We start from the raw sequence: 26387 nt of genomic DNA on the forward strand, positions 1-26387 counted from the left end.
ATTTGTCAGAGAGGTACCCCTGCCAAGTAAAGTAATAAAAAAAAATATTTTGTTTTGCCTGTAGGACTATGCCTGCAATACTAATTACATCTATATGCAAGACGAGTAATTCAGAGGAAAGTATACTATCGATCGATGCACGAATGGAATAACGGGCGGGCAGAGTAAAGCTCAGTGAAACCAGTAAACCACCTTAGTGGCGTGATATTCCAGTCTTAAGTTGTCAGCAAATAAAATGTCTGCAGAACACCCACCAAGATATTCTACCTAGTATCGAGCACGACCACTGGCGGAAGTGCGAAAGTGCAGTAGCGCATTTGGTAATATTGAAAAATAAATCATTCATGATCTTATTGATGTTTACAAGGAGCACTTCCTGTGAAGCTGTAAAACGAGTCAGAAAGGTAAATAATACAGACAGTACGTTATTATAATAATATATGGATCTATTATAATCCACTAATCCAGGTACGTATGCCTACGGCTACGCGTTTCCAAAGGCCAAAGGGTTTCTGATACCATATGTCTCTATTTCAACACAAGTGTCCACTATTGAGATTCAATAGGTCTAATCTGAAAGAAATTTAACAAAATATTGAAAATTTAAATTTAAATTGAAGTTCAATATACTGAATCAAATCAAATTATCACGAGACTATTCATTTACACACTCTTTGTGCTACAGACTTACGACCGAGACCATTTTCGTTCAAGGTCACAGCAAAAGGGCGCATATGGGCACAAATTCCCGTTGCAAAAATATTTTCGTTTCTACAAATCCAGTCTAAAAGAAATTTTATCAGTGTTTAATTAATATAGTGATAATCGTTTGTTATGTTCAACAAAAAAATTAATAGTTCTTCGATGATATTCTTCTTTGAAATCCGGATTATTTATTGATAGTAAAATTCATAGTGCGCGAGGTCACAACGGGACAGAATTCAAACTTGATCGCCGCGTCATGTGATCGCCTTTTTTCCACAGTCGACCAATCATGTTATTGTCTACCATTAACGTGTCTTGTTGGAACACAAAATGGCGCGCTCAACGAGGAACACATTTGCAGTTAAAGAAATATAATCTACACGACATGACGACAAAGGCTGACTTAACTTGTATTGTTCACTTAGACATTTATTCGAGAGAGCGTTCCATGTAGGTCAGAATCACAATACGTATTCCCATCTTGAAATTAAAGTTCCCGGTTGTGTTGCATTCAAAATATTGTATTTGATGCTGTACGCGCGCAAACGAAAATGTCAGCAATTGCTAATTAAGGAGGTCGCTATTTGTTTATTTTATCGATAAGGTTAAGGATTTTTAACATGTGCCAACAATTATATCCTCTACATTAACTCTAAAATAGGTTGAAAACTATTTGATAACAAATCTATTGGCTAAATTACACCTTACAATATCCCAAATCGATGTTGATAACCGAAAGTTGCTACCTTTTTTGTTTACATGCAAAGAGTTGCGTCCCTTATATAGTTCCATAGTTTTGGTTAGAAAATTGTAAAAAAAAACTCTGTTTGAAAATGCGGTAGCGTAGATATCTATTGCCACGGAGTAGAGCGGTAAATGATGCCTTTTCGCATCAATTTACCGCATGATGCGGTAGAGTTGACAGGTCTGCCACTTCTATTCCAACTAGTAATAAGGAGCATCATGTATACAGACCATAAGTCCAGAAAAATTTGTGAATGAAAGAATAGATATAACCATCCAAGTCATCCCAAAACATTGCATGCTGTGATTCAAAGGCATGAGGGGAGTACTAATTGATCAACAGTTTGGATAATCCCTAATTCATACCCCTCAAATCTGATTAAATAACATGAGGTGAACATTAATGTCCACTCGACACAAAGTAGGTCATTTTGGGGTCCAACATATGGTTCCTTTTTATTTAAATAATTCGCTTGCGCATTTAAGGTTCTCTAGCAGAGGGAGGACTCGGAGAAAACCCACAAAGTTGAACAAGTGATCTTACTCCTTGTCACGTAAAAGTGGAGACTCGAACCACGTCACAGACTCAATGACAGACCTTATGATTCCATGTGTTCATGTTAAACCATTCGCCCCCCTCCATATCAAATAGATATTGATGTCTTTGTAAATTATGTATGTTATACAGTGTATTTAGTATAAATGTCTACAGTGTATTTAAATTTATGTATTAAATAAATGTATATGTAAATATTATCTGGTTCATTCGCAATTGCAGACAAAACCCATTTTTCTATATAAGAATGGAATTTGACAGCTTTAAATTACAGTCAAGTATTATTTGAATTCATATATCTATCGGAAGTAAGCTTTATAATGTAGATGCAAAATTTTATTTCTTCCATCTGGGCTATTCTGATCTGGGTCAGATAGTTTCACCCATCTAATCTATACCCATTTGTTTCATAAATTAAGTACACTTACCTAAGATGAGAGTTTAATAGTCAGTCTATCTATTCTTTCACATTACTCAGCCAGAACTAAAGGATTAAATTGAACAATACAGGCAAATTAAGGCCTGGAACTGTTGGCTATCTAAATCATGTACGTGACATCTGTAGAATATGAACATAATTAATGGTTGACTGTCGTTAAGTAGGCATTCTAAGTGGGAATTCTGCACGTTCAAATTTAGCAGACTATGAACTATTTGTTGTTATATTTTCAAGATCCCATGATCAAGCTTACTCATTAGCACTAAAGCAACTTTTACAGTATTAACGGTTAATAACCAACCATGTAAAAATCCCAGAGCTTTGCAAGTTTTAACCAATCTATTTCTTGATGTGATGAATACATACAGAATGTTTTCGTATTGTTATCTTGTTTGTTTATTTGATGACAGCTACTTGAAATGCATATTTGACCATACCATGTAATGGTGAAACAGAAAATGGGATGTCACAGGTCAGCTATAGGTATGGAGCAGAAACCTTTCCTAGATGTATATCTTAAAAAACCAAAAAAAACCCACACTGTTCATTTTATAGGTGACGGCTAGTCAGTTGGCAAGGTATAGATGTTTCAGGATTCAGGAATGGAAAACAACAATTATTATGACCAATAATAATATATTTGTTTCAATTAACAAAATCAGTAAAACTTAAAAATAAATAGGCCTCCACACCTCACCCATCCTATAAAGAAACAAATTTCTCTGGTTATATAGAGAATCTTTTACAAATCTTTTTGGATATCAAAAAAGACTATTTTAAGTAGGGGATTTTATTTCTTACCCAAACCTTTTTTACACGTACAAATCAAATTATTGTAAAGCGATATCTCCTTAGGAGATATCGCTCCATTAGATTATGGAAGTTATCATACTAGCGATATCTACTGTAGAATGTGTTATTTGGTGATAATGAGCATTTTCTGCTCAGTCAGCAGAGTGCATGATAAACAATTTGATTGGTCGAGACTTTGGAACACAATAACTCCTTCGAATTAGAATGTTCAAACTAGGTGTAGGCATTCATCAGGTGAATGCCTTGATGGAGTTTGAAGATGAGCATTTTCTGCTTAGGGTAAGCAGATCATAAGCAATTTAATTGGTTGATGCCTTGGGACACGATAACTCTGGTTCTAATTAAATGAGAGTGATGGAACTTGGTGTATAGTTTCATCACGTCAATACCTTGACTAAGTGTGATTATTAACCATTTTGGTTCAGGGTAAGTTTTACAACTTTGAAGCTTTACAATTTTGATTGTAATTGAGTGATAGTGGTGAAACTTTGTGTATAGTTTCATAAAATCAATACCTTTACAAACTTCGATGCTGAGCATTTTCTGCTTAGGCAAGGTAGAGATTTCAATCTGATTGGTCGAGACTTTGTATCACAATATCTGGAACACAATATCTCTCCTTCTAACTGAGGTAAAATTTTCAAAATTGGTGTAGATGAATGAATGCCATGACATCACATCAATAACTTGACTAAGTTTGATCATGCGCATTTTTCACTAAGGCTAAGCAGAGATAAGCACTTTGATTGGTTGAGACTTTGGAACACGATGGTATGCACTGTATCATAAGATCTGTCATTGAGTTAACTGGCATGGTTTCGATTCCCCGGTTGTGTGTGACGAGAAGTAGAGTCGTCTGTCCAACCAAGGGTTTTCTCTAGGTCCTCCGTTTCCTCCCACTGCTTATCACCCCTACGTGCAAGCGAATTATTGAAATGAAATTGAACCAAATGTTATAGTCTCGAAATGACCTAGTTTGTGTTGAGTGGATCTTAAACTCTCTCTCTCTCTCTCTCTCTCTCTCTCTCTAACTGATGGAGAGTGGTGAAACTAGTGCATAGTTTAACTATACCAGGTACTTCAAAACCTAACTGAGTCTGATCATGAACATTTTATGCTTAGACTAAGCATAGATAATCAGTCTAATTATTGGATACTTTTCGAAAAGATAAATGTGCAATTAATTCATATGTGTCATCTGTTTATTTTGGGATTTCGGCATGGGACACCAGCCTCATTGTTGGCTTGTTTTAAGTTATAACATGGCCCTTAAAATCTATTATAAGATGGTTATGATAAAAGAGTGTTGCATTGAATAAACATAGTATGATTGTCTTCAAAGTACTGACTGGAATGCTTACTTGGAAATCACTTTCTCCAATTCCTTTTTCACTCTCCCCAAACTGTTTAAATAATGGTTGGGAATATTTCATAGTTTAATTAAAAATAAATGAGATTCAAATCTTCTTTATGTTTTGCCAATGAATGCCTGATTTGGAGAAATGAAATGAAATGAAATGGGGGTTTAACGTCCTACTGTTCTGCTCCTATACTGGGCTAATGAAGACGGGCATACGCCATACAGTGTGCTATGAGGGAAATTTTGCCTACTCTTATATCGAATTCCAACTGCCAAGGGATCTTTTACGTGCATTGTAATGTATACACAGGACCTCTGTTTTTTGTCTCATCCAAAGGACTAGACAGCTATCCTTGTCAGGCCCTCCATTCTGCACTATACTGACAAGCGGAAACCACGTCGGAAAATCCAGATGAACTTTCTCAGCCAATGCAGGGATCGAACACCCGAACTCCAGGCTAGCGAGCCAGCGTCTTAACCACCAAGCCATCGTGGCTCCGGACTCTAAAGAGTGGACAAACAAATTTATGCTAATTTAAAGGCTATAGCGATTGAGCTCAAAATCAATCACAGCCATTGTTTACTCCTAAGAACCATTATCCTAAAGTTTGAAAATTGCGGCCTCTAGAGAGCAGTTTTGTGAAAATCAACTGAAGGACTTGGCAATAGGGCAGAAATTGGAATGTCTGTGTATGGGATCAGACCACAATGTGTTTCTTTCATCTAACTTTTGCATACTCTATTTATGTCACTTCAGTGGAAGTATTTAGCCCAAAGATCTCGGTCCTTTTCGATATTGGCATGTATTGAACGGTACCTTAATGGATTATGGTCCCTGACTGTTCGAAAAATAGTGTCTTTAGTTTGTAGACACTTTAGAGATCACAATTTTTGGCCAATTTTGACGAAACTTAAAATGTATGTTTATAGCCCAACGATTTTGGTTACTTTTGATATTGACACAAATTGGACCATAACTTCCTGATATACCCCAGAAGTTAGTGACGTACACCTGAATGATACCACTGGTGATACCGAGAATGCAATTGATTTAAATGATTTTTACAACAATCATCTTTCATTCTTTTCCAGGTTTTCAATCTCTACATGTAGCTCACAAGAATGATTTTTCTACATTCTCTTATTACAAAAAACCGTTGGCATAGAGAATAGGCCTACATACAGGAAACAAAGCAGAGGTTCCTCTTTTGTTGAATCTACTGGTACACCTTTCAATCTTCAATATTCATTAATAAATTTTAAGACACTCCATTACAAGACTTTATTGACCATCCATCACATCTCACAGCTAAACATATGATTTCGAAGATACAGTTATAAAATGCAGTCAATCTGTGATAACATTAGTGTAGACACAGACCTACCATTTGTAATGACTAAAATAGAACAAGCACAGTCAGTTTCAAAACCTGTTAAACCAATTGATGTGGAACCTGGACTTGGATTTGTTCAGAATGCAGGGCAAGATCACCTACAAAACAACACAAGGAACAGGAATTCTAAGGAATCACCCATCGGTGAAAAGCAGAAAATAGTAACTGGTCAAATACCCCAGATATCATCTCAAACGTCTTTACCACAAAAAAATCAAGTTCATGTCATACAAGAAAATGATGTCTTAGGAAAACTTGCCGCTGCACTAGAAACAATAAAACTTCAGAATGAAATAATTGAAAAACTTAAACAGGAAAGTGGGATTGCCAGCGATATACATGTACAGACTGAAGAAGTGGTTGAGGAGACTGATCTGAAAGCTGTTGCCAAAACTGGTGAGATTTGTATGTTTTATTTATATTTCTTAAAAGTAAAGAATTAATATTAATTCTCTTAATCTTGTGACAATCAATTATTTTTATGAATTGTTAGTTTCGAACAGATATCCTCTCACAGTCTATTATTACAACTTTTCATCTTTAAATAAAGTAATTATTAGTGAGCTGTAAATTGACCGTGTATCTATTATCCCTCTGAACTTCATTCAGTTATATATAAGGATAACTCAAGTTTTCCTTTTGCTACAGTCACTTCCAGTTAGATCAAATCTTGGTTACGCATCTAACATAGCAATGATCTCTGTGTTAATATTATATTTGGAATGTGTTTAACCAATTCTATCACATATTGGCTGACACGAACATTGTCCTTTAATCTTATTATTTATATCATACTACATGTAGTGCCTTTTGCAACCATTTATGTCACAGTGTTGGCAATGCAGTATATTTTGTAGAAAAGAGGGTAGAACAGTCCATTTAAATATTGTACTTGTGTATGCCACATCCCGTGAAATCCAAACATAGTTCATATTTTATAATATATTATCTTCTCAAGAAGCTGATCAGCCCTATTGGGACAGCGGCATATTAAACCGCTCTAGTACCAATAACTGATCTGCAAACATTTTATAATATAAAAAGTAATAACGTTGATGTAAAGATGATTTTGTGTAGGAATAGGATTAAATCGAATCTCTGAACCCGTCAGCTGGGTTTTTTTTACAGTTTTGTTCACATTTGCTACGATTTCTTGCTGTGGTCATAGTCATACACTTAAAACTTCACCCCTTTTTATGTACCATGAAGGAAATCATGTCTAGACAGATGTACCATTGAACAGGGGAATCCACACTGGAAAATCTCGGGTTAACCTTCTGGTCCAGCAGAATGAGGATCAAACCAAGAACATTCAGATCAGTGAGTCAGCACCTAACTCACTGAGCCACTGTGGTCCCCTTGCTAAATAGAATTCAGCCAATTCTTGGTGATGTTTATATCAAGAAGTACATGTATAAAATATTTGATATTACTCAATATGTTATTCATATACAGGTACTGATGAATATCAAATAGTTGATATAATCCCTCTGATAGAGCAAAAAGGAACAATGGCACCATGGGATCATTCAAGGATACGGAGTAATATGGAACTTCTCATAGAAGAATTAGATCCAGATGTTTTAAAAACGCCTCTGTATTCTAAATATGTTCTTGATATTGACAATGTTGACGAAATAGATGTTTTACCAACTAGGCGTAAGAAGAATGAAAAGATGCTTTATATGTTGATGAGAAGAGGAAACAAGGCATATAAAATATTCTTAAAGATTTTAGAGACATATGGATATAGACATGTTATAAAACAACTTGAACCAGAGAGTGGTAAGGAATCATTCTATTATCAGCTACTCAAATTATTTTGTTCAGTGACAAGAAATGAAGGCGACATTATATTTGCAATCATTTTATGTGTAAAGTAAATGTTATATCAATTATATATATTATAAAGTACGAAAAAGAGAACATCATGGGCGGTAATCTTTCAAATTTATTAAGTAAATTATTAAAACAAATGGTACCCTATGTCAGTCCCAAAATGACATGCAGTCGTTAGATAAAGAGATGCCTGTTTCTGCTATAATAGTTTAAAAATTGATAATGAAAAATGAATATATTGAAAATTTCAGACAAATTACTTTATTCTGAGCGAAGTTATGCATGTATAAGTTTTGGCGAGAACTAGCGTAAATACATGTAGTCTTGATTATCAAGTAGCATTACTGCGATAACAATAAACAGAGTTTTGATTTTCCATCTTAATGAAGATAAATGTATGAAAGGCATTGTCTAATCCACATACTGTCTTAGTCATTCAATGGTCTGAAGAATTAATTATGGGCTTGTCATGTGAATACATGTAAATGCTTAAACATACATTATGCAAGAGCTAAATCTGCCTTTTACAGGTCTTTCTTTAGGCATGAAATGTTATCTAAATTATTAGACATTAATTAATTTATCCAGACCACAATCAACTCTTGATGTCATCGCTAGCCTGCAATATTTACTGGATTAGGATCTGATTTGCTGCTCAACTTTCATTCATGATTTAATCATGATTTGGATAATCGAGACTGTTTTTTATTGTACTGACTTTAGTAATGATGATCAAGGCTAGGCCGAAAATTCATTCACTATAAATTCTCGGTTCAGAGTGGATCAATTTGACTGAAATTTTCAGAAAATTCCCTTTTTAGCTATTCTAGTGAGAACTGCCAGCTCTTATTTAATCTCCCATAATGTATCTTTAAATAATAATTTTGAAGCCCCCCAAAACACCTGAAATGGACATATTTAACTCTTACATACATGTAGCACAGAGTAAAAATACACAGAGTGGCGACTCGCATTACGGCCAATAGAAACACTGTGACGCGCAATGCATCTTGGTATTCTCTGTAATAAACACACACTGACAGTTCGCTCAACGACATTACTATATCTATATCACAGAGTAAAAATACACAGAGTGGCGACTCGCATTACGGCCAATAGAAACACTGCGACGCGCAATGCACCTTTAGAATTGTCTGTAATAAACACACACTGACAGTTCGCTCAACAACGTTATTGATATCTATCTATATCGATGAACTAAATCTCTTTAATTTCGTAGTTTTATAGTATTTTCGGTAACAAAACTACTGAGAATTATCACATACAATCATAATATGTTAGTTGTGTGTGTGTGTTTCGGGAATTTATAAAACATGATTCATATTTTTAAAACATGCATAAAGCGTGTACGGCCCGGAATGAAAGAACTGAGACGAGAGACGGCATTTGTGACAGTTTACGAATTGGTCTATTTAAGGCCGTAAATTATTGTCGATTTTTAAGAGGTTTTATTAGATTTGAAATGTAATTTCCATACACCTTAAAATGGGACATTTAAGGCCTATTTTACTCAACATCAAAATGATTTATTTTTTCTCCCAAAGAAAAATTCCCATGTCTTCTAGAGCTTATTACTGTGTGCTTCTCTTATTTATGTTATGTTAATAAAGTAAGCTTTCATTAAAATATAAAATAATAATTTTTAAGAATATTAAAATTGAATTTCAAATTGGCATATAACGTTTTCCAATAAACAGATTTGAGTCGTTGGTTGTTTTCCAAGATAAAATACCTTAATTTGGCTCCAATGTTGACTCACCGTGTGCTTTTATAATTTTTGTTCCATTAATTAATGTAGGCTTTCATTTTTAAAAAATAGAATAATTAAAGATATTAAAATTCTATTTAAATAGTCCTATAACATTTTTCAATAAACATTATTTGAATTGATTGGTTTCTCTTTTTACAAACAAGTATAAACCAAAAACAACTTGAGAATGAATATTTTGCATATTGCTCTGGGTGTCATGTAATGTTTTGACAGCCTTTATAGGCCTCCTAATGAAATTGTCCATTTTACACTACTGCACAAGAATATATTAAATTATTATAAATCCGAAGTTTGCTCTAGATATCCATTCCATTAGGTCTGATCTGTGTTCAGAGTTACTTTTATTTTTGTGATTTTTTTTGTCAACTGATTATTTAGAAATAGAAAATTTAATTTATACTGTGTACTATTATGGAATTATCTGCCATACAAACTGAAGTTAACCATACAGCATACTGATACTATATAGATAATCACAGAGTAAATTAAAATTATTTTGAATTACTGAATGGTTTAAAATTAGTGATAGTGCTTTAGTAAATATTTTATTGGTCAGATTAAGGCCTACCAGTAAAAGGGGAAATGTGATTTTGAATAGATAACAGTATTAGGCTTACTGTTACTCTGTGGTGACATTACAGACAAACCCCAAGATGCAGTGCGCGAACTACTTTTTATGCAAATGAAGCAGTCGCCACTCTGTGTGCATCTTGATTTATAATGTTTTTGGGGGATTGGAGATTGATTAACAATAAATTATTTTACAGAGGAATATAAAGGCACCATAAAATACCCTGGACATGAATTAGTTGAAATTATGGATTACACTAGTCCCAAGCATAAAGAATTTATTGAAATGATTGAATGTGATATAGAGTTACAGTATCCAGAATCTACTGAAATAGTTGTAGTTAAAAAGCTAACGTGAGTATAGGTGACTAACCACTGCCATTTTCTGCATCATTACATATACTCCATAAAATTTAACATTGTTGAACTCCTGTATATTATTCATGTTTTGGAGAACATATAGTCGTTTGGATGGGACGAAAAAGCGAGGTCCTGTGTACACACTGCCGTGCATGTAAAAGAACCCTTGGCAGTTGGATATAGATATTAGAGTAGGCCGTAGCGCCACTGTCGGGGCAACATTTCCCTCATGGCACACTGTATGGCATATGTTCGTCTTCATTAGCCCAGTCAGAGCAGAACAGTAGGACATTAAACCCCATTTCAGTTCATTTCATTTGTTCATGTTTTGTAGGAAGGCTATGGTGAATTTATCTTTAATTTCATTTTTTCATGGTTTAAAGGAAGGGCTGTTTGAAGTCATGTGTGATGTATATTGTTCATGTTTTGTAGGAAGGGCTGTGTTGAAGTCACATTTCATCTGATATCTGTTGGTAAAAAAAGTGAACATGAACTGCGTCAAATTTTAGAAACAGCTGTGAATTCCGGGAAAATTGGTGATAACAAAGTTTCACCTGAAGGATTTTCATTTGAAAAACTTACAGAAGGTAACAGCTTTTGTTGTGATCCTTCATAACAAGACCCAGGCTAACTTTTTAACATCGAGGGGCAAATGAATCCATTTTATTATTGTGGATGACCATAAGATTTTAATCTAGTGCTTATCAGTAGATACATTCATCTTTTATTTCATGTTGTATCATAAGGTCTGTCATGGAGTCAAGTGGATGGTTTCAATTCCCAGATTGTATGTGACAAGGAGTAGGGTCGCCTGTCCAACCTTGTAGGTTTTCATTGGGTCCTCCAGTTTCCTCTAACTGCTAACGATCCCTACGTGCAAGCGAATTATTGAAATAAAACTAAACCATGTGTTAGTCCCGAAATGACATTAGTTTGTGTCTATGGACGTTAAACCCCATTTCTCTCTCTTTATTTCAGGATGCGAATTACTTGCAATATAATGTACAATTGTAAATCATCAACATTTAAGTAAGGCCACACAAATTTGATTTTCTGTTTGTCAAGGTCTTAATAAATACAAAGCTACATGAATCACATGAAAGATGCTTTGTTAAAATTTCAGGATGTAAAAATTTGGAACTGAAAGCTTTTGAACAGCCCAACCAAGTATTTTTGGTTTTAGCTAGTATTTTTGTTTTTTTCCCAAATTAGTGTGGCCTAATAGTCTAGATCACACTTCTTAAATTTGTCCCTATCTGAGTGCTGTATACATATAAAGATATTATAAGCAGTAAATAGCTGATGCTTCAAAACAGACTAATTAGAAAACTAATTGCAAATAATTATGCTCTGATCTAAATCAGGAACTGATCCCGTGTGCTATTCATCTTGTTGTTTCTTCTTCTAGTGGGCCAGACTCTTAAAAAGAAATCTAAGGCTCCACCAATTCAAACACAATTGGCATGTTTGATCCTTGGACAGTTGCGCATCACTTGACGATGTCTGATTTGACCATTCCAAGATGGTTGTGTTGATGTCATGCATGGTTCCTGGTCCATATTGCCTAATTTTCGCATGATTTGTTATCCTTTACTGAGACAAAGTTGCCTTCAATAGTTCAATACTTAGACTTAATGCTGCATTAGACAAACTGAGGGTTGTCTTATATATTTTATCTCTATTATGATGTCTTGTAAAGTGATAGATAACTATCATCTGAATTACTTATTATTTAGATATTAGGGAGCCACGGTGGCTAGGTGGGTAAGGCGCTGGCTCGCTAGCCTGGAGGTCGGGTGTTCGATCCCTGCATTGGCCAAGAAAGTTCATCCCGATTTTCCGACATGGTTTCCCCTTGTCAGTGATGCAGGACGGAGGGCCTGACAAGGACACCTGTCTAGTCCTTCGGATGATACGGAAAACCGAGATCCCGTGTAAACATTGGAATGCACGTAAAAGATCCCTTGGCAGTTGGAATTCGATATAAGAGTAGGCGATAGTGCCGCTACCCGGGAAAAATTTCCCTCATGGCACACTGTATGGCGTATGCCCGTCTTTATTAGCCCACTATATGAGCAGAACAGTAAGAAGTTAAACCCCATTTCATTTCATTTCACTTAGATATTAATTTGTTTCCATTTAGTATTATATTATTATCACTATTATCAAAGATAATTTTTTAATGTCTAGTTGTTCAGAGGGTATGGAAAACCAAGGTCCTTTGTACAATTTGGCATTCACATCAAAAAAAAAAAAAAAAAATTAGAGAGTTTGAATTTGAAATAAGAATAGGCCTTATTTGAAATTCTTATTTGAAATAAGAATAGCCCTCATAGCTGACGACATGTCATATGTCTGTCTTCATTAGCAAAAAAGTAGGACATTAAACCCCTGTTCATTTCAGTTAACAATAGAGAGATTATTAGTGCATTGATAATAGGACAATCAACCCCAGTAGTTAGAGAGATTATTAGTGTATTGATAGTAGGACATTCAACCCCAGTAGTTAGAGGGATTATTAGTGTATTGATAGTAGGACAATCAACCCCAGTAGTTAGAGAGATTATTAGTGTATTGATAGTAGGACAATCAACCCCAGTAGTTAGAGAGATTATTAGTGTATTGATAGTAGGACATTAAACCCCAGGAGTTAGAGAGATTATTAGTGTATTGAAAGTAGGACATTGAACCCCAGTAGTTAGAAAGATTATTAGTGTATTGATAGGACATTAAACCTGTAGTTCATTTAACATTACATGTAGCTAGAGAGATTATTAGTGTAATGATAGTATTGAAGTACCGATTGACAACAAAGCCAGTTTAGCTTTTTTTCTTAACAAAATACTTGTTAAAAACATGTTTTGGAACTTATGTTTTTTTAAGATGAGGAAATCCCGTTGCCTGGAAGCAGCATTATTGACCATGAAAATGAAATCAAATCCTTGAAATTACAAATAAAAGAACTGCAGATTGAAAATTGTGCATTAAAGGCCACATCTGTACACTCTCATGAAATGGAGAAATACAAGGAACATGAAGCTAAAAAATATTCAGACATCCTTAAAGAGAAGGAACAGATTATTTCTAGTTTGCAAGAACAGCTTGATCAGCAGAAAACAGACAAAGAACAACTTGATCAGCGGAAAACAGATGAAAAACAACTTGATCAGCAGAAAACAGATGGAAAACAGCTTGATCAGCAGAAAACAGACAAAGAACAACTTGATCAGCAGAAAACAGATGATAAAGACACCTTGGAGAAAGAAGCCGGTATGTTACTAGATATTAAGGGGAGTTGGGTGGTAGAATTGTCCCAAAAAGACCTAGTTTATGTTTAGTGGAAGTTAAACACCATCTCTCTCTCTCTCTCTCTCTCTCTCTCATGCTTTCTACTAGTATATTAAATATAAAGCCAAGACACACCAGAGAAAATCAATGGCGGATCCAGAGTCGGGGTTTGGGGGGTGCACACCCTTTCCTTAACGAAAGCAATGTGTGTAATCCAGCCACGACATAGACAGAGAGCGAGTTTGCATGAGCTCTCACGCGGACTAGGTTTAGTTCAGAAATGTAGCAAAACCCCTCCTGCAAAAATTCCTAGATCCGCCCCTGAAAATCTGTCAGTGTTTAATGGCTGACCATTATTCATAGTTATCGCCAAGCTACACATTCCATCTACTTGTTGGTGACAAAATCTGATATACAATGTCTCCGTTCAGGGTTTACAGGATGGCTGTAACAATCTTTGTTTTCTGTATTTGGCTATCTCCTCTTTTTGCAAATTATGACTCTCCAAAAAAGCTACCCGGTGTGATTTGTTAATGTAGTAATTATTAACTGTCTAAATCATTAATTAAAGCCAATTTAAGAATTTATATCGTCAATTGTCAATCCTGTAACAAAATCTGTCTATTCAGTAATAAAATTAGCCATTACAGGATGGAATGTTATAGACACTAAATTTATGATTAAAAAATCAATTCTCCAAATTTGGTCTCCTCGCTAAATAGGATTCAGCCAATATTTGGTGATGTTTATATCAAGAAGTATGGGGGGTTGGATGGCCGAATGGTTAGCACGCGCGCGCTGTATCATACGGTCTGTCATTGAGTCAACTGGTGGGGTTTCGATTCCCCGGTTGTACGTGACAAAGAGTAGGGTCGCCTTTCCAACCTCATGGGTTTTTTCTGGGTCCTCCGGTTTCCTCCCACTGCTAAAGACCCTTACACGCAAACGAATGATTGAAATGAAATTGAACCATGTGTTAGTCCCGAAATGACCTAGTTTGTGTTGAGTGGACGTTAAACCCCATTTCCCCCACTCTATCAAGAAGAACATGTATAAAATTTTTGACATTACTCAATATGTTATTCACATACAGGTACTGATGAATGTCAAATAATTGATTCAATCCCTCTAATAGAGCAAAAAAAACAATGGCACCATTGAATCCTTCAAGGATAATGAGCAATTGGATACTTCTCATACAAGAATTAGTTCCCGATGATTTAATACGTTCTCTGTTTTGTGAACGTGTGCTTGGTATTGACGATGTTGAACAATTAAATGCTTTATCAACTAGACGTAAGAAGACTGAAAAGATGCTCTGTATGTTAATGAAAAGAGAACATAAGTCATATAGAACATTCTTAAATGTTTTAAAGACACATGGATATGAATATGTTGTACAAAGACTTGAATCAGAAATTCGAAAGGCGGGGGACTATTAAAATGGGTTCGTCTGTCTGTCTGTCTGTCTGTCTGTCTGTCTGTCCGTCCGTCCGTCCGTCCGTCCGTCCGTCACACTTTTTGGGACACAATAACTCTCCTTCTAATTAACCTAAAATGTTCAAACTTGGTGTAGGTGTTTATTAAGTCAATGCCTTGATGGAGTTCAAAGATGAGCATTTTCTGCTTAGGGTAAGCAGAGATAAGCAATTTGATTGGTTGATGCTTTGGGACACGATAACTTTAGTTTTAATTAAGTGAGAGTGATGAAACTTGGTGTATAGTTTCATTACATCAATACCTTGACTAAGTTCGATAATGATCATTTTCTGCTCGGGGGTAAGCAATTTGATTGGCCGAGACTTTGGAACACAATAACTCTCCTTCTAATTGAGCTAGAATGTTCAAACTGGGTGTAGGTGTTTATGAGGCAAATGCCTTGATAGAGTGCGAAGATGAGCATTTTCTTGCTTATGGTAAGTAGAGATAAGCAATTTGATTGGTTGATGCTTTGGGACACGATAACTTTAGTTCTAATTAAGTGAGAGTGATGAAACTTGGTGTATAGTTTCATTACATCAATATCTTTACTAAGTTCAATGATGAGAATTGCCTGCTTAGGCTAAGGGGCAATAAGCATTTTGATTGGTCAAGACTTTGGAACATAACAACTCTGCTTCTAATTGAGGTAGAATGTTTAAACTTGATGTCGTCTTGACTGAGTTCAATGATTAACATATCGAGCAGAGATAAGCAATTTCCTTGGTCAATGCTTTGGGACAAGATAACTTTGATTCTATCTGATAGAGAGTGATGAAACTTAGTGTATGGTTGATAATCAGTTTGATTGCTCGATACTTTAGAAAAAAATAGATGTACGATTAATTAATATGTGTCATCTATTTATTTGGGGATTTATTTGTTGGCTTGTTCTATTATTAGCTACTCATATTATTTTTTCGGTGACAAGCTACACATTCCATCTATTTGTTGGTGACAGGGGTCACAGTGGCTAAGTGGGTAAGATGATGGCTCGCTATGTCAGGAAGTCGGGTGTTTGATCCCTTCATTGGCCGAGAAAGTTCACCCAGATTTTCCGGTGTGGTTCCCCCTTGTCAGTGATGCAGGACGGAGGTCCTGTGTACACATTGGCGTGCACGTAAAAGATCCCTTGAAAGTTGGAATTCGATATAAGAGTAGGCCTCACAGCACACTGTATGGCATATGCCCGTCTTCATTAGCCCAGTTCGGAGTAGGACGTTAAACCCCATTTCATTTCATTTCAATTGTTGGTGACAAAATCTGATACAGGATGAAATATTACAGGACACTTTACAGGACATTACAGTCACTAAATTCGTATTATCTGAGAACAATAAATATTTTATCTTTGATATATAAACTTGTCAAAAGATGCATTAAAAAATATTCATACATGTAGATTTTACTTACCAATTCTAAATTTGTTCTGGAAAATAATAAGGGATAGACACTTTTTTTTTGAAAAACAAAGTTGACTTAAATTTATTTGTAAAAACTAGTACAAAAGTTTTGTCGTTTTTTGAGCACTATTCCAAATATTTTAGGAATATTGAGCAGAAATTCGTCAATGTATCTGTTATTACTCAACGCTTAAGTCAGTTATATAGAAGGATAACTTGTGTTTTCCCTTTGGGTTGGTCACTTCTCTTTCTTGAAATCGTCATAACACATCTATTGTAGCAATGATCTCTGTGTTAAAATTATATTTGAAACATGTTTAACAAGTTTTATCGCATATGTGATAATGACTGACGCTCTAGAGGTCAAAGTTAATATCTGATTGACTTTAAATTTATACACAGTGTTTAAGGTCATGAGACGAAGAAGCCTATTGATTTTCAGCGATTTCCGATAATTACTGCCAGAGTTATGGCCCTTGATCACTTTGAGAAATCTTGGGGACGCTGTAAGCTAAAGTTAATATCCGATTGACTTTAAATTTATACACAGTGTTTAAGGTCATGAGACGAAGAAGCTTACTGATTTCTCAACGTTTTACGATAATTACTGCCATGGCCCTTGATCACTTTGAAAAATCGATGGACGGTATAGAGGCTAAAGTTAATATCCGATTGACTTATACATGGTGTTAAAATTTATGAGACGAAGAATCTTATTGATTTTCAATGATTTCCAAGTTATAGTCCCTGGTCACTTTGAAAAATCTATACACTGTGTTTACTGTCTTGAGACGATTTCCGATAATTACTGCTAGAGTTATTTTCCCTTGATTACTTCCAAAAATCTTGCGGACGCTCTTCAGGCCAAAGTAATCATTCGATTGACTTTAGATTGGTACACAGAGTTTAAGGTCTTGAGACAAACAAGTATATGGATTGTCAATGATTTTTGATCACTAAATCCATGATATTAAAAGTTTTTTATACTAAATGTTAGCATGGGACAGAATTAGAAGCCAAGCCAAACAAATTCTAATGATTTCCTGATATTTACTTAATGAGTTGGAACTCTTAATTAGAATATAGTGTATGTAAGTGTTTCATTACCGAAAAAATTAAAAATATGCAACAACTCTTGTTGACTGCCCGTACAATTTAGCTGCTGTGGGCATATGTTTTGTTGTCTGGCAACCTTTCTTTGTCTATTGTAATATAATCAAATACATTATAATGTATTTAGTGAATACTTAAAACTGTGTGTTTTCAGGTAGTATTAAAAAAAGTGCAGAAAAACAGGAATCTCTACCAATTTTGACCCGTATACCAGATCTTACAGGTTTGTGCATTTATATCTTTATAATGATATTGACACAGAAAATAAATATCAAAAGAATCCATAACTAGTTGTAATTTGTACAGTGAAAAGACTGACAGATGGAAAGGATGATCATATACGAATTCAATAGCCTTAAAATGATTATAGAGTATTGAAATGTGGTCGTACATGTATATTGTCATCACACCCATACGTCCGGCTTCCACAATTGCTTGTGGATGCTTTAGGGACTAAAGTGAATATCTGATTGACTTTAAATTTATACTCAGTAAGTAAGAGCATGAGACAATGATTTTTTTATAACTTGAACAGCTTAACCCACTATATTAAATGTTCTTTTGTACTAAACCTTAGAGCAAAAAGGAACAATGGCACCATGGGATCCTTCAAGGATAACGAGTAATTGGATACTTCTCATAGAAGAATTAGATCCCGATGTTTTAATAGATCCTCTGCTTTCTGAATATGTGCTTAATATTGACGATGTTGAAAAAATAGAAGCTTTATCAACTAAGCGTAAGAAGATTAAAAAGATGTTCAAAATGTTAATGAAAAGAGGACATGAGTCATATAAAACATTCTTAAATGTTTTAAAGACACATTGATATGAAGATATTGTACAAAGACTTGAACCAGAGAGTGGTAAGGAATTATTCTATTATCAGCTACTCATATTATTTATTTCGGTGACAAGCTACACATTCCATCCAATTGTTGGTCACGGGGTCACGGTGGCAAAGTGGGTAAGACGCTGGCTCGCTATGCCATTAAGTCGGGTGTTCGATCCCTGCATTGGCCGAGAAAGTTCACCCGTCTTCATTAGCCCAGTTCGGAGCAGAACAGTAGGACGTTAAACCCCATTTCATTTCATTTCATTTTAATTGTTGGTGACAAAATCTGATACAGGATGGAATATTACAGGACTGACATTACAGACACTAAATTCGTATTATCTGAGAACAATAAATATTTTATCTTTGATAAATAAAGTTGTCAAAAGATGTATAAAAAATACTGTTACATCCCACTTCTACTCGTTGCCACTGGCAACCTTTGATAAAACTGTCCTGTTTATTTTCAATACATGCTTAAAAGTATCCGTGTATCAGAAATATACAGAAAAAGTACTGTTCATTTCTGATACACGGATTCTTTTATACTGTTTTAGATAACTATCAAGCAATAAGTAGCGGACGTTTAGTCCTACCCAGATCGCAATTGATAACGATGGCTCTATACAATGCACAAGGATAATGTACATGAAACAACTAGTCAAAATCATAGTAACAAAACAAACCGGGGGGAACTACATGGCAGTTCAAAAACATATACAATGACATTAAATTAACATAACAACATATTACAAAAATCAATTATTATACATATCAATTGGCATCTATTTCATAATTTGGTTTGATTTATATGCAAAATATATAAATAAGAATATTGAATAATTATTTTAATTAATTGTGATGATAGAAGGTGCAGTTCTCTTGCTGGACACTTCACAGGCATTGAAAATAAGCAGGATGAAAAAAAACGCCTAGAAAGTCATAAACTTTATTACAAATAAATTTCAACGGAAGAACCATCCGCCGATGCATACTTTTACCAGGAATGACCCACGTTTCGCATTTCCTTTACACTACATTTAATAATATCGCTGTCCTCTACGCCATAGACAAGTTGTTTTGACGATGTGGTCTAAACAAACACGTGATTGTTTTACGCTCAGAGTATCATAGCAAGACGCACGTGTAAATACTACTCAGGTCGTCTCTCCACTGCGAAATCATTCTACCATGAAATGTAACGTGAGGTTCAGAAAGGGATAAATGAAAGAGCAGAAAGTATTTGTCACTTTTCGGTTGAAACGACTCGATAATTTTGCTTCACAATACTCGATAGAAATGTGATGTAAGTAACTTATTAGCACATTTCCTCGGTGTATCGGTGAATATCAGGACAGTTTTGGTCGGGAGCTGCCTCGGATGGGCCTCTCGACCAAAACTGTCCTGATATTCACCGATACACCTCGGAAAGTGTGCTAATAACTATTACATATATGTAGATTTTACTTACCAATTCTAAATTTGTTCTGGAAAATAAGGGATAGACACTTTTTCTTGAAAAACAAAGATGACTTAAATTTATTTGTAACTAGTACAAAAGTTGTGTCATTTTTTGAGCACTATTCCAAATATCTTAGGAATATTGAGCAGAAATATGTCAATGTATCTGTTATCACTCGACACTTAAGTCAGTTATATAGAAGGATATAGCTCATGTTTTCCCTTTGAGTTGGTCACTTCCCTTTCTTGAAATTATCATAACATATCTATGGCCCTTGATCACTTTGAAAAACCGTGTGGACGGTATAGAGGCTAAAGTTAATATCTGATTGACTTTAAAGTTATACATGGTGTTTAAATTTATGAGACGAAGAATCTTATTGATTTTCAATGATTACCAAGTTATAGTCCCTGATCACTTTGAAAAATCTATACACTGTGTTTACTGTCTTGAGACGATTTCCGATAATTATTGCTAGAGTTATGGCCCTTGATTACTTCAAAAAATCTTGCGGATGCTCTTCAGGCCAAAGTAATCATTCGAGTTTAAGGTCTTGCGACAAACAAGTATATTGATTGTCAATGATTTTCGATAACTAAATCCATGATATTAAAGTTTTTTATACTAAATGTTAGTATGAGACAGAATTAGAAGCCAAACAAATTCTAATGATTTTCTGATAATTACTTAATGAGTTGGAACTCTTAATTAGAATATAGTGTATGTAAGTGTTTCATTACCGAAAAAATTAAAAATATGCAACAACTCTTGTTGACTGCCCGTACAATTTAGCTGCTGTGGGCATATGTTTTGTTGTCTGGCAACCTTTCTTTGTCTATTGTAATATAATCAAATACATTATAATGTATTTAGTGAATACTTAAAACTGTGTGTTTTCAGGTAGTATTAAAAAAAGTGCAGAAAAACAGGAATCTCTACCAATTTTGACCCGTATACCAGATCTTACAGGTTTGTGCATTTATATCTTTATAATGATATTGACACAGAAAATAAATATCAAAAGAATCCATAACTAGTTGTAATTTGTACAGTGAAAAGACTGACAGATGGAAAGGATGATCATATACGAATTCAATAGCCTTAAAATGATTATAGAGTATTGAAATTTGGTCGTACATGTATATTGTCATCACCCCCACACGTCCGACTTCCACAATTGCTTGTGGATGCTTTAGGGACTAAAGTGAATATCTGATTGACTTCAAATTTATACTCAGTAAGTAAGATCATGAGACAACGAAGCCTATTTCCGATAATTACTGCCAGAGTTATGGCCCTTGATCACTTTGAAAAATCTTGTGGATGCTCTAGCAGCTAAAGTTAATATAAATTTTTACACTGGGTTTAAGGTCATGAGACAAACAATCAAAACAAATTCTGATGATTTCTGATAATTACTTGATGTGTTGTAAATGTTTTCAATACTGACAATAGAAAAAATAGCCTTGTTGACTGCCCAGATGACTTAGCTGTTGTTTTGATGCCTGGCAACCTATCTTTGTTTATTTTTAGTTGAAGAAAATCGGTGTACAGTGACTATAAAACTTCATATAAAAGATCTGAAACTGGAGTTATTTAAGAAGGTACCAGAAAATGCTGCAGTTGAATATTCATTTAGTGAAAGGTAATACAAATTCAAAAATATGTGTTGTTTTGGCAAGTGAGAGGTACATGTAGTATCAAGTTCTTAGTAGTATGCACCTGCACCCCCACCACTACCACCTGCACCCCCACCCCCGCCTGTATTTTTTATTTAGAAATGATCATTTTAATGGCTTCAGCATTCATGGACCACCGTAATCAAGTCTGGAAATAAAAAGTTTATCACAGACCTTGTCAGGCACAAATTCAGACATAATTCCTTTGATGCCTGTTGTTTTGTCCAAGACAGATTTTCCCTTTGTAAGTGTTTTGATATTTTTCAGGTCTGGCCTTCGTATAATATAGATATTTTATTTTTCTAGTGGTTTTGAAGTTACATGTGATGTACAGAATAAAGATAAAACGGTGACAAAATATAAAAAATTTATTCAAAAGTTACCTAGTCCTATTGATCCAGAAAAATGTTATGTTAAGGTAATTGAAATTTTGTTGTAGAAGTCTCAGATTACCTTTTATTAGAACAATGGAAAGTAAAACAAGCTACAAACCTAAGGAATATCCTTCTTAAAACTGCCGGACAAAATGGCCTCCCCACGTACGCTAATAGTATAAAAATATGGTATATCAAGGTTGTGGACCCTCTAGAGGTCACAATTATCATCCTGTTTTGATGAAACTTGAAATGCATGTTTATAATGCAAAGATCTTGGTTCCTTTCGATACTGCCTGAATTATGGCCCCTGATTGTACGTAAAATTGTGTTTTTTAGCTTGTGGATTCTCTAGAGGTCACAATTTTTATACGCCCACATAGAAATGTGGATGTATATTGCTGTCGCCCCCGTCCGTACGTCTGTCTGTACGTCCGTCCGTCGTCCACAATTTCTTGTGAACGCTCTAACGCCTATTGAATTTCAGCAATTTCTGTGTATTATGTCTAGAGTTATGGCCCTTTTTTCACTTTATTGAACCTTGTGAATGCTCTAACGCCTATTGAATTTCAGCAATTTCTGTGTATTACGTCATTTGATCTTTCTGAAATTTATATGCATTATTTAAATAAGTGAAATGAAGAAGCTTATTGAATTTCAGCAATTTCTGTTTATTACATCTAGAGTTATGGCCCATGTTTCACTTTATTGAACTTTGAGAATGCTCTAACATCAAAAGTTATCTGCCAATCTGTATGAAATTTACATGCGTCGTTTAAATTAGTAAAGAGAAGAATCCTATTGAATTTCAGCAATTTCCGTTTATTACTTCTAGAGTTATTGCCCTTGTTTCACTTTGTTCAACCTTGTTAATGCTCAATTGATGAAAGTTATCATCCGATATGTATGAAATTTATATGCATCATTTAAATTTGTGAAACGAAAAAGCCTGTCAAATTTCAACAATTTCTGTAGATTACTTGCAGAGTTGAGACCCTTGTTTCAATTTGTAGAACCTTGTGAACCCTCAAACGGCAAAAATTATAATCTGATCTGTATAGAACTGTCTTGTAAAGGCCCTCAATTACGTACAAAGGAATAAATATGCGACACCCATTGTTGACCGCTCGGACGATTTAGCCGCTGTGGGCGTATGTTTCGTTGCCAGGCAACCTATCTTTATCCAATTTTGATGTATGTTTTTAACTCAAAGATCATGGTCCCTTTGCTATTCGCATATATCAGACTGTAACTTTCCTGGATTATATGCCCCTGATTGTACGAAAAATCATTTTTATTTTTTTTAGTTTGTTATATTTCCATGTGGGTGTATCTTGCCTGGCAACCGCTGGTTTCATTAAATCATTAAATGACAATCATGTTTCAATCCGCTTAAATCTCTGCTATCCGATGGTCTACAGGGTTGATCATAGTCATGTGAATAAATGTCTAAATAATAGTTTATATAACATTTGAAACCAAAATAAAGACCTGCAATAGGCAGATTTATCTCAAACATAATGCATCTCTAGACGATATGTTTAGGTGGCTTAATTAGCAAGCAACTGCCTTAAATGTTTTTTTTACAAATCCATAACTTTTTAAGTTTGAAATTTATTGAAAGGTATGAGGAGTCATTAATTGTATCTGTGAAGAAAAATCCCATTTCTATTTCAGTTTGCAAACGAACAAATAATTTTAATTCTTCAAAAGGCAAAGGAATGTTCCTGGGAAGTTGAAATATTTGAAAATATGTTGGAACAAGACATTGGGATGGATTGAAGTCAAGAACTAAATCTTCTGTACCTGCTGCTCCCAAATCATGAAATTATTAAACACTAAGAACCAGACCACCCTCTTTACATAGCACTTCAAGGCTACTTATACTAAATAGTCTGGTTTACAATGGGAGTAGTAATATTTATACTGTATCTTTTACTATCAATCATTCTAAAAATTACTTGCAATATAAAACCATGCTATCTTTGTGTAATCTAATTAAAATACAGATCAATATTTCGTTTTGTATTTGTTTTTTTATACTTTCAATGGCTGTCCTCCACTATGTGAAGATCTGACTGGTTGTAATGGGAGGTCATGTCAGGGTTCATATGAGAAGCTTTTGACCCTATGACATCAAACATTTGATTAACTAATCAGCGTTGATGTTTCTAGTGGGATTCAGGGGTTTGGATAACCGAATAGTTAGCATGACCTAGTTTTTTTTGTCGAGTGGACGTTAAACCCCATTTCTCTCTCTCTCATTAGTGGGATTCCCATAGTTCCATGTAGTGCACGCCAAGACCTCATCGCAACCATAGGGCAGGGGGGGCATTTGCCCCCCCAAAAATTTATTTTCGGGCAATGAAAAATTCGACGACCTTTTTTTTCTATTAACATTTAGAGAAAAAAAATAATTAACTTATTTCTATGAGATCCACACTGCCCGAAAAGTATTTTCTCGTCTTTTTCTTGTCCACTGCATGCCCGAAGCTCTCTTATGATATGTATGCCCGAAAAAACGGTATTGATTTCGGGCAATTTTCTCTTATGCCCCCCTGAATTACTTTGAGCTCATACGCCTATGATCGCAACAGACCTTTTATAACAATTCTTCTAGATCCTGTAGTAAAGACATTTAAAACAAGAGAGAGAGAAATGGGGTTTAAAGTCCACTCAACACAAACTAGGTCATTTCGGGACTAACACATGGTTCAATTTTATTTCAATAATTCGCTTGCGCGTAGGGGTCTTTAGCTGTGGGAGAAAACCGGAGGACCCAGAGAAAACCCACGAGATTGGACAGGCGACCCTACTCCTTGTCACGTACAACCGGGGACATTTAAAACAAAATTGTGAACTTTAAAAAACGAAACGAAATAAAATCTGTGTTTTAATCAGATTATATCTTTGTTGAACTGTAAAAGCTTTATTATTGTACATTAACATATTTGAAGGAGTTATTCCAGATACTTTTTTGTGAATCAAACTGATTATTAGTGATGAACACTGGTCCTGTACAAGCATCAAAAGCTCCATGGTGGTTTTTACACAAATTCAATTATCAGTTTCGATATTCAGCCTGGATAGAAATCTCTATACATACGTACTTGCTTAAACTATAGTGATCGTCATGGTTATCAAGTCACTGGTACAACTGAAGTATGGATTTGTTTAAGTAACTCCATCTAGGGTTTACTTCCGAATGACACTATTTTGAGCTAAAACTTTAAAAAATGCACCAAAATCAATAGTTGTCCTTAGGTTATTAGGAATACATATGACAAGTTCAGATGATTGGGGGTTTGGATGGCCGATTGGTTAGCATGTGCACGCTGTATCATAAGGTCTGTCATTGAGTCACCGGGCGTGACCCAGGGATACCATTTGTAGATGCTGATATGAAAAATCACAACCAGCTTGAAACATCAATATACAGGAAGCCAATGTACATCAACCAGTACATCTATTACAACTCAAACCATAACCTCAAGATTAAAGAAGCCATCATCTCAATATTAATAAACCGTGCAACATACATCTGTCACCCAGTTTATCTACAAATACCCACAACAACTAGTGAAAAGAGTAATCCAATCAGTTATCCATCAAACCAAACCACCAACAAATAAAAACTTAAATATGTGTTACCATACCATTTATAGGCAAAACATCCTACCATATCCGACGAGTCCCGAGACAAGCTTGAATAGAAACTAGTTTTAAATACGAAGAAACACTGAAGGTAATCTTGGAAAATCGGCATAAAATAATCCAAACGATGTGTATACTAAATAACTTGTTCCTGTTCATCAATTTCCATGGGAGAAACTAAAAGGCCTTTGTAGATAAAAGCATTAAAGAACATCAAGCGAATTCATCTAACAATATATCTGCCGTGGCTCAACACCTCAGAGAAAATCTGTGCCATAAAGTATGTTGGGATAGTGTGAAAATCTTAGTCTGCAACATACGCAACAAAAACGTACACAAATTTTCAGAAGCAGTGCTCATCAAGAAACACCAGCTCAAATTAAACCATGACAATGGACTTCAAATTCATAGAGCCTATGACATTTTAATTCATTAATATTGTGCTTTAATGGACTCATAAAATTTTAGTCACAATAATGCTGCAAACTTTCTTTTCATTTCCTACTATTAATCATTTACAACACCTTAA

The 26387-nt window shown here is 34.9% G+C and overlaps 1 protein-coding gene across 4 annotated transcripts; it reads left to right on the forward strand.

Moving 5' to 3' along the window:
• LOC126823574 (uncharacterized) lies at positions 1-26387 on the forward strand. Of its 4 annotated transcripts, none has more exons than XR_008788788.1 (12): positions 1-404; positions 5710-6416; positions 7467-7796; positions 10410-10566; positions 11005-11159; positions 13456-13842; positions 18010-18078; positions 18433-18720; positions 21052-21120; positions 21685-21796; positions 22137-22248; positions 23882-26387. XR_008788788.1 is itself a non-coding variant. In XM_050552486.2 (7 exons), the coding sequence occupies exons 2-7, from the start codon at positions 5960-5962 to the stop codon at positions 15019-15021; spliced, it is 1554 nt and encodes a 517-aa protein (XP_050408443.2). In that variant the 5' UTR covers positions 31-404; positions 5710-5959; the 3' UTR covers positions 15022-15155. The 4 variants fall into 4 exon arrangements, 1 of the variants encoding a protein (XP_050408443.2); XR_008788790.1 differs by having other exon boundaries at positions 4-404; positions 5710-6407; XR_008788789.1 differs by having other exon boundaries at positions 355-468.

Source organism: Patella vulgata, chromosome 1 (genome assembly GCF_932274485.2).
Source record: "Patella vulgata chromosome 1, xgPatVulg1.2, whole genome shotgun sequence".
Classification (NCBI taxonomy): Eukaryota; Metazoa; Mollusca; class Gastropoda; family Patellidae; genus Patella; species Patella vulgata.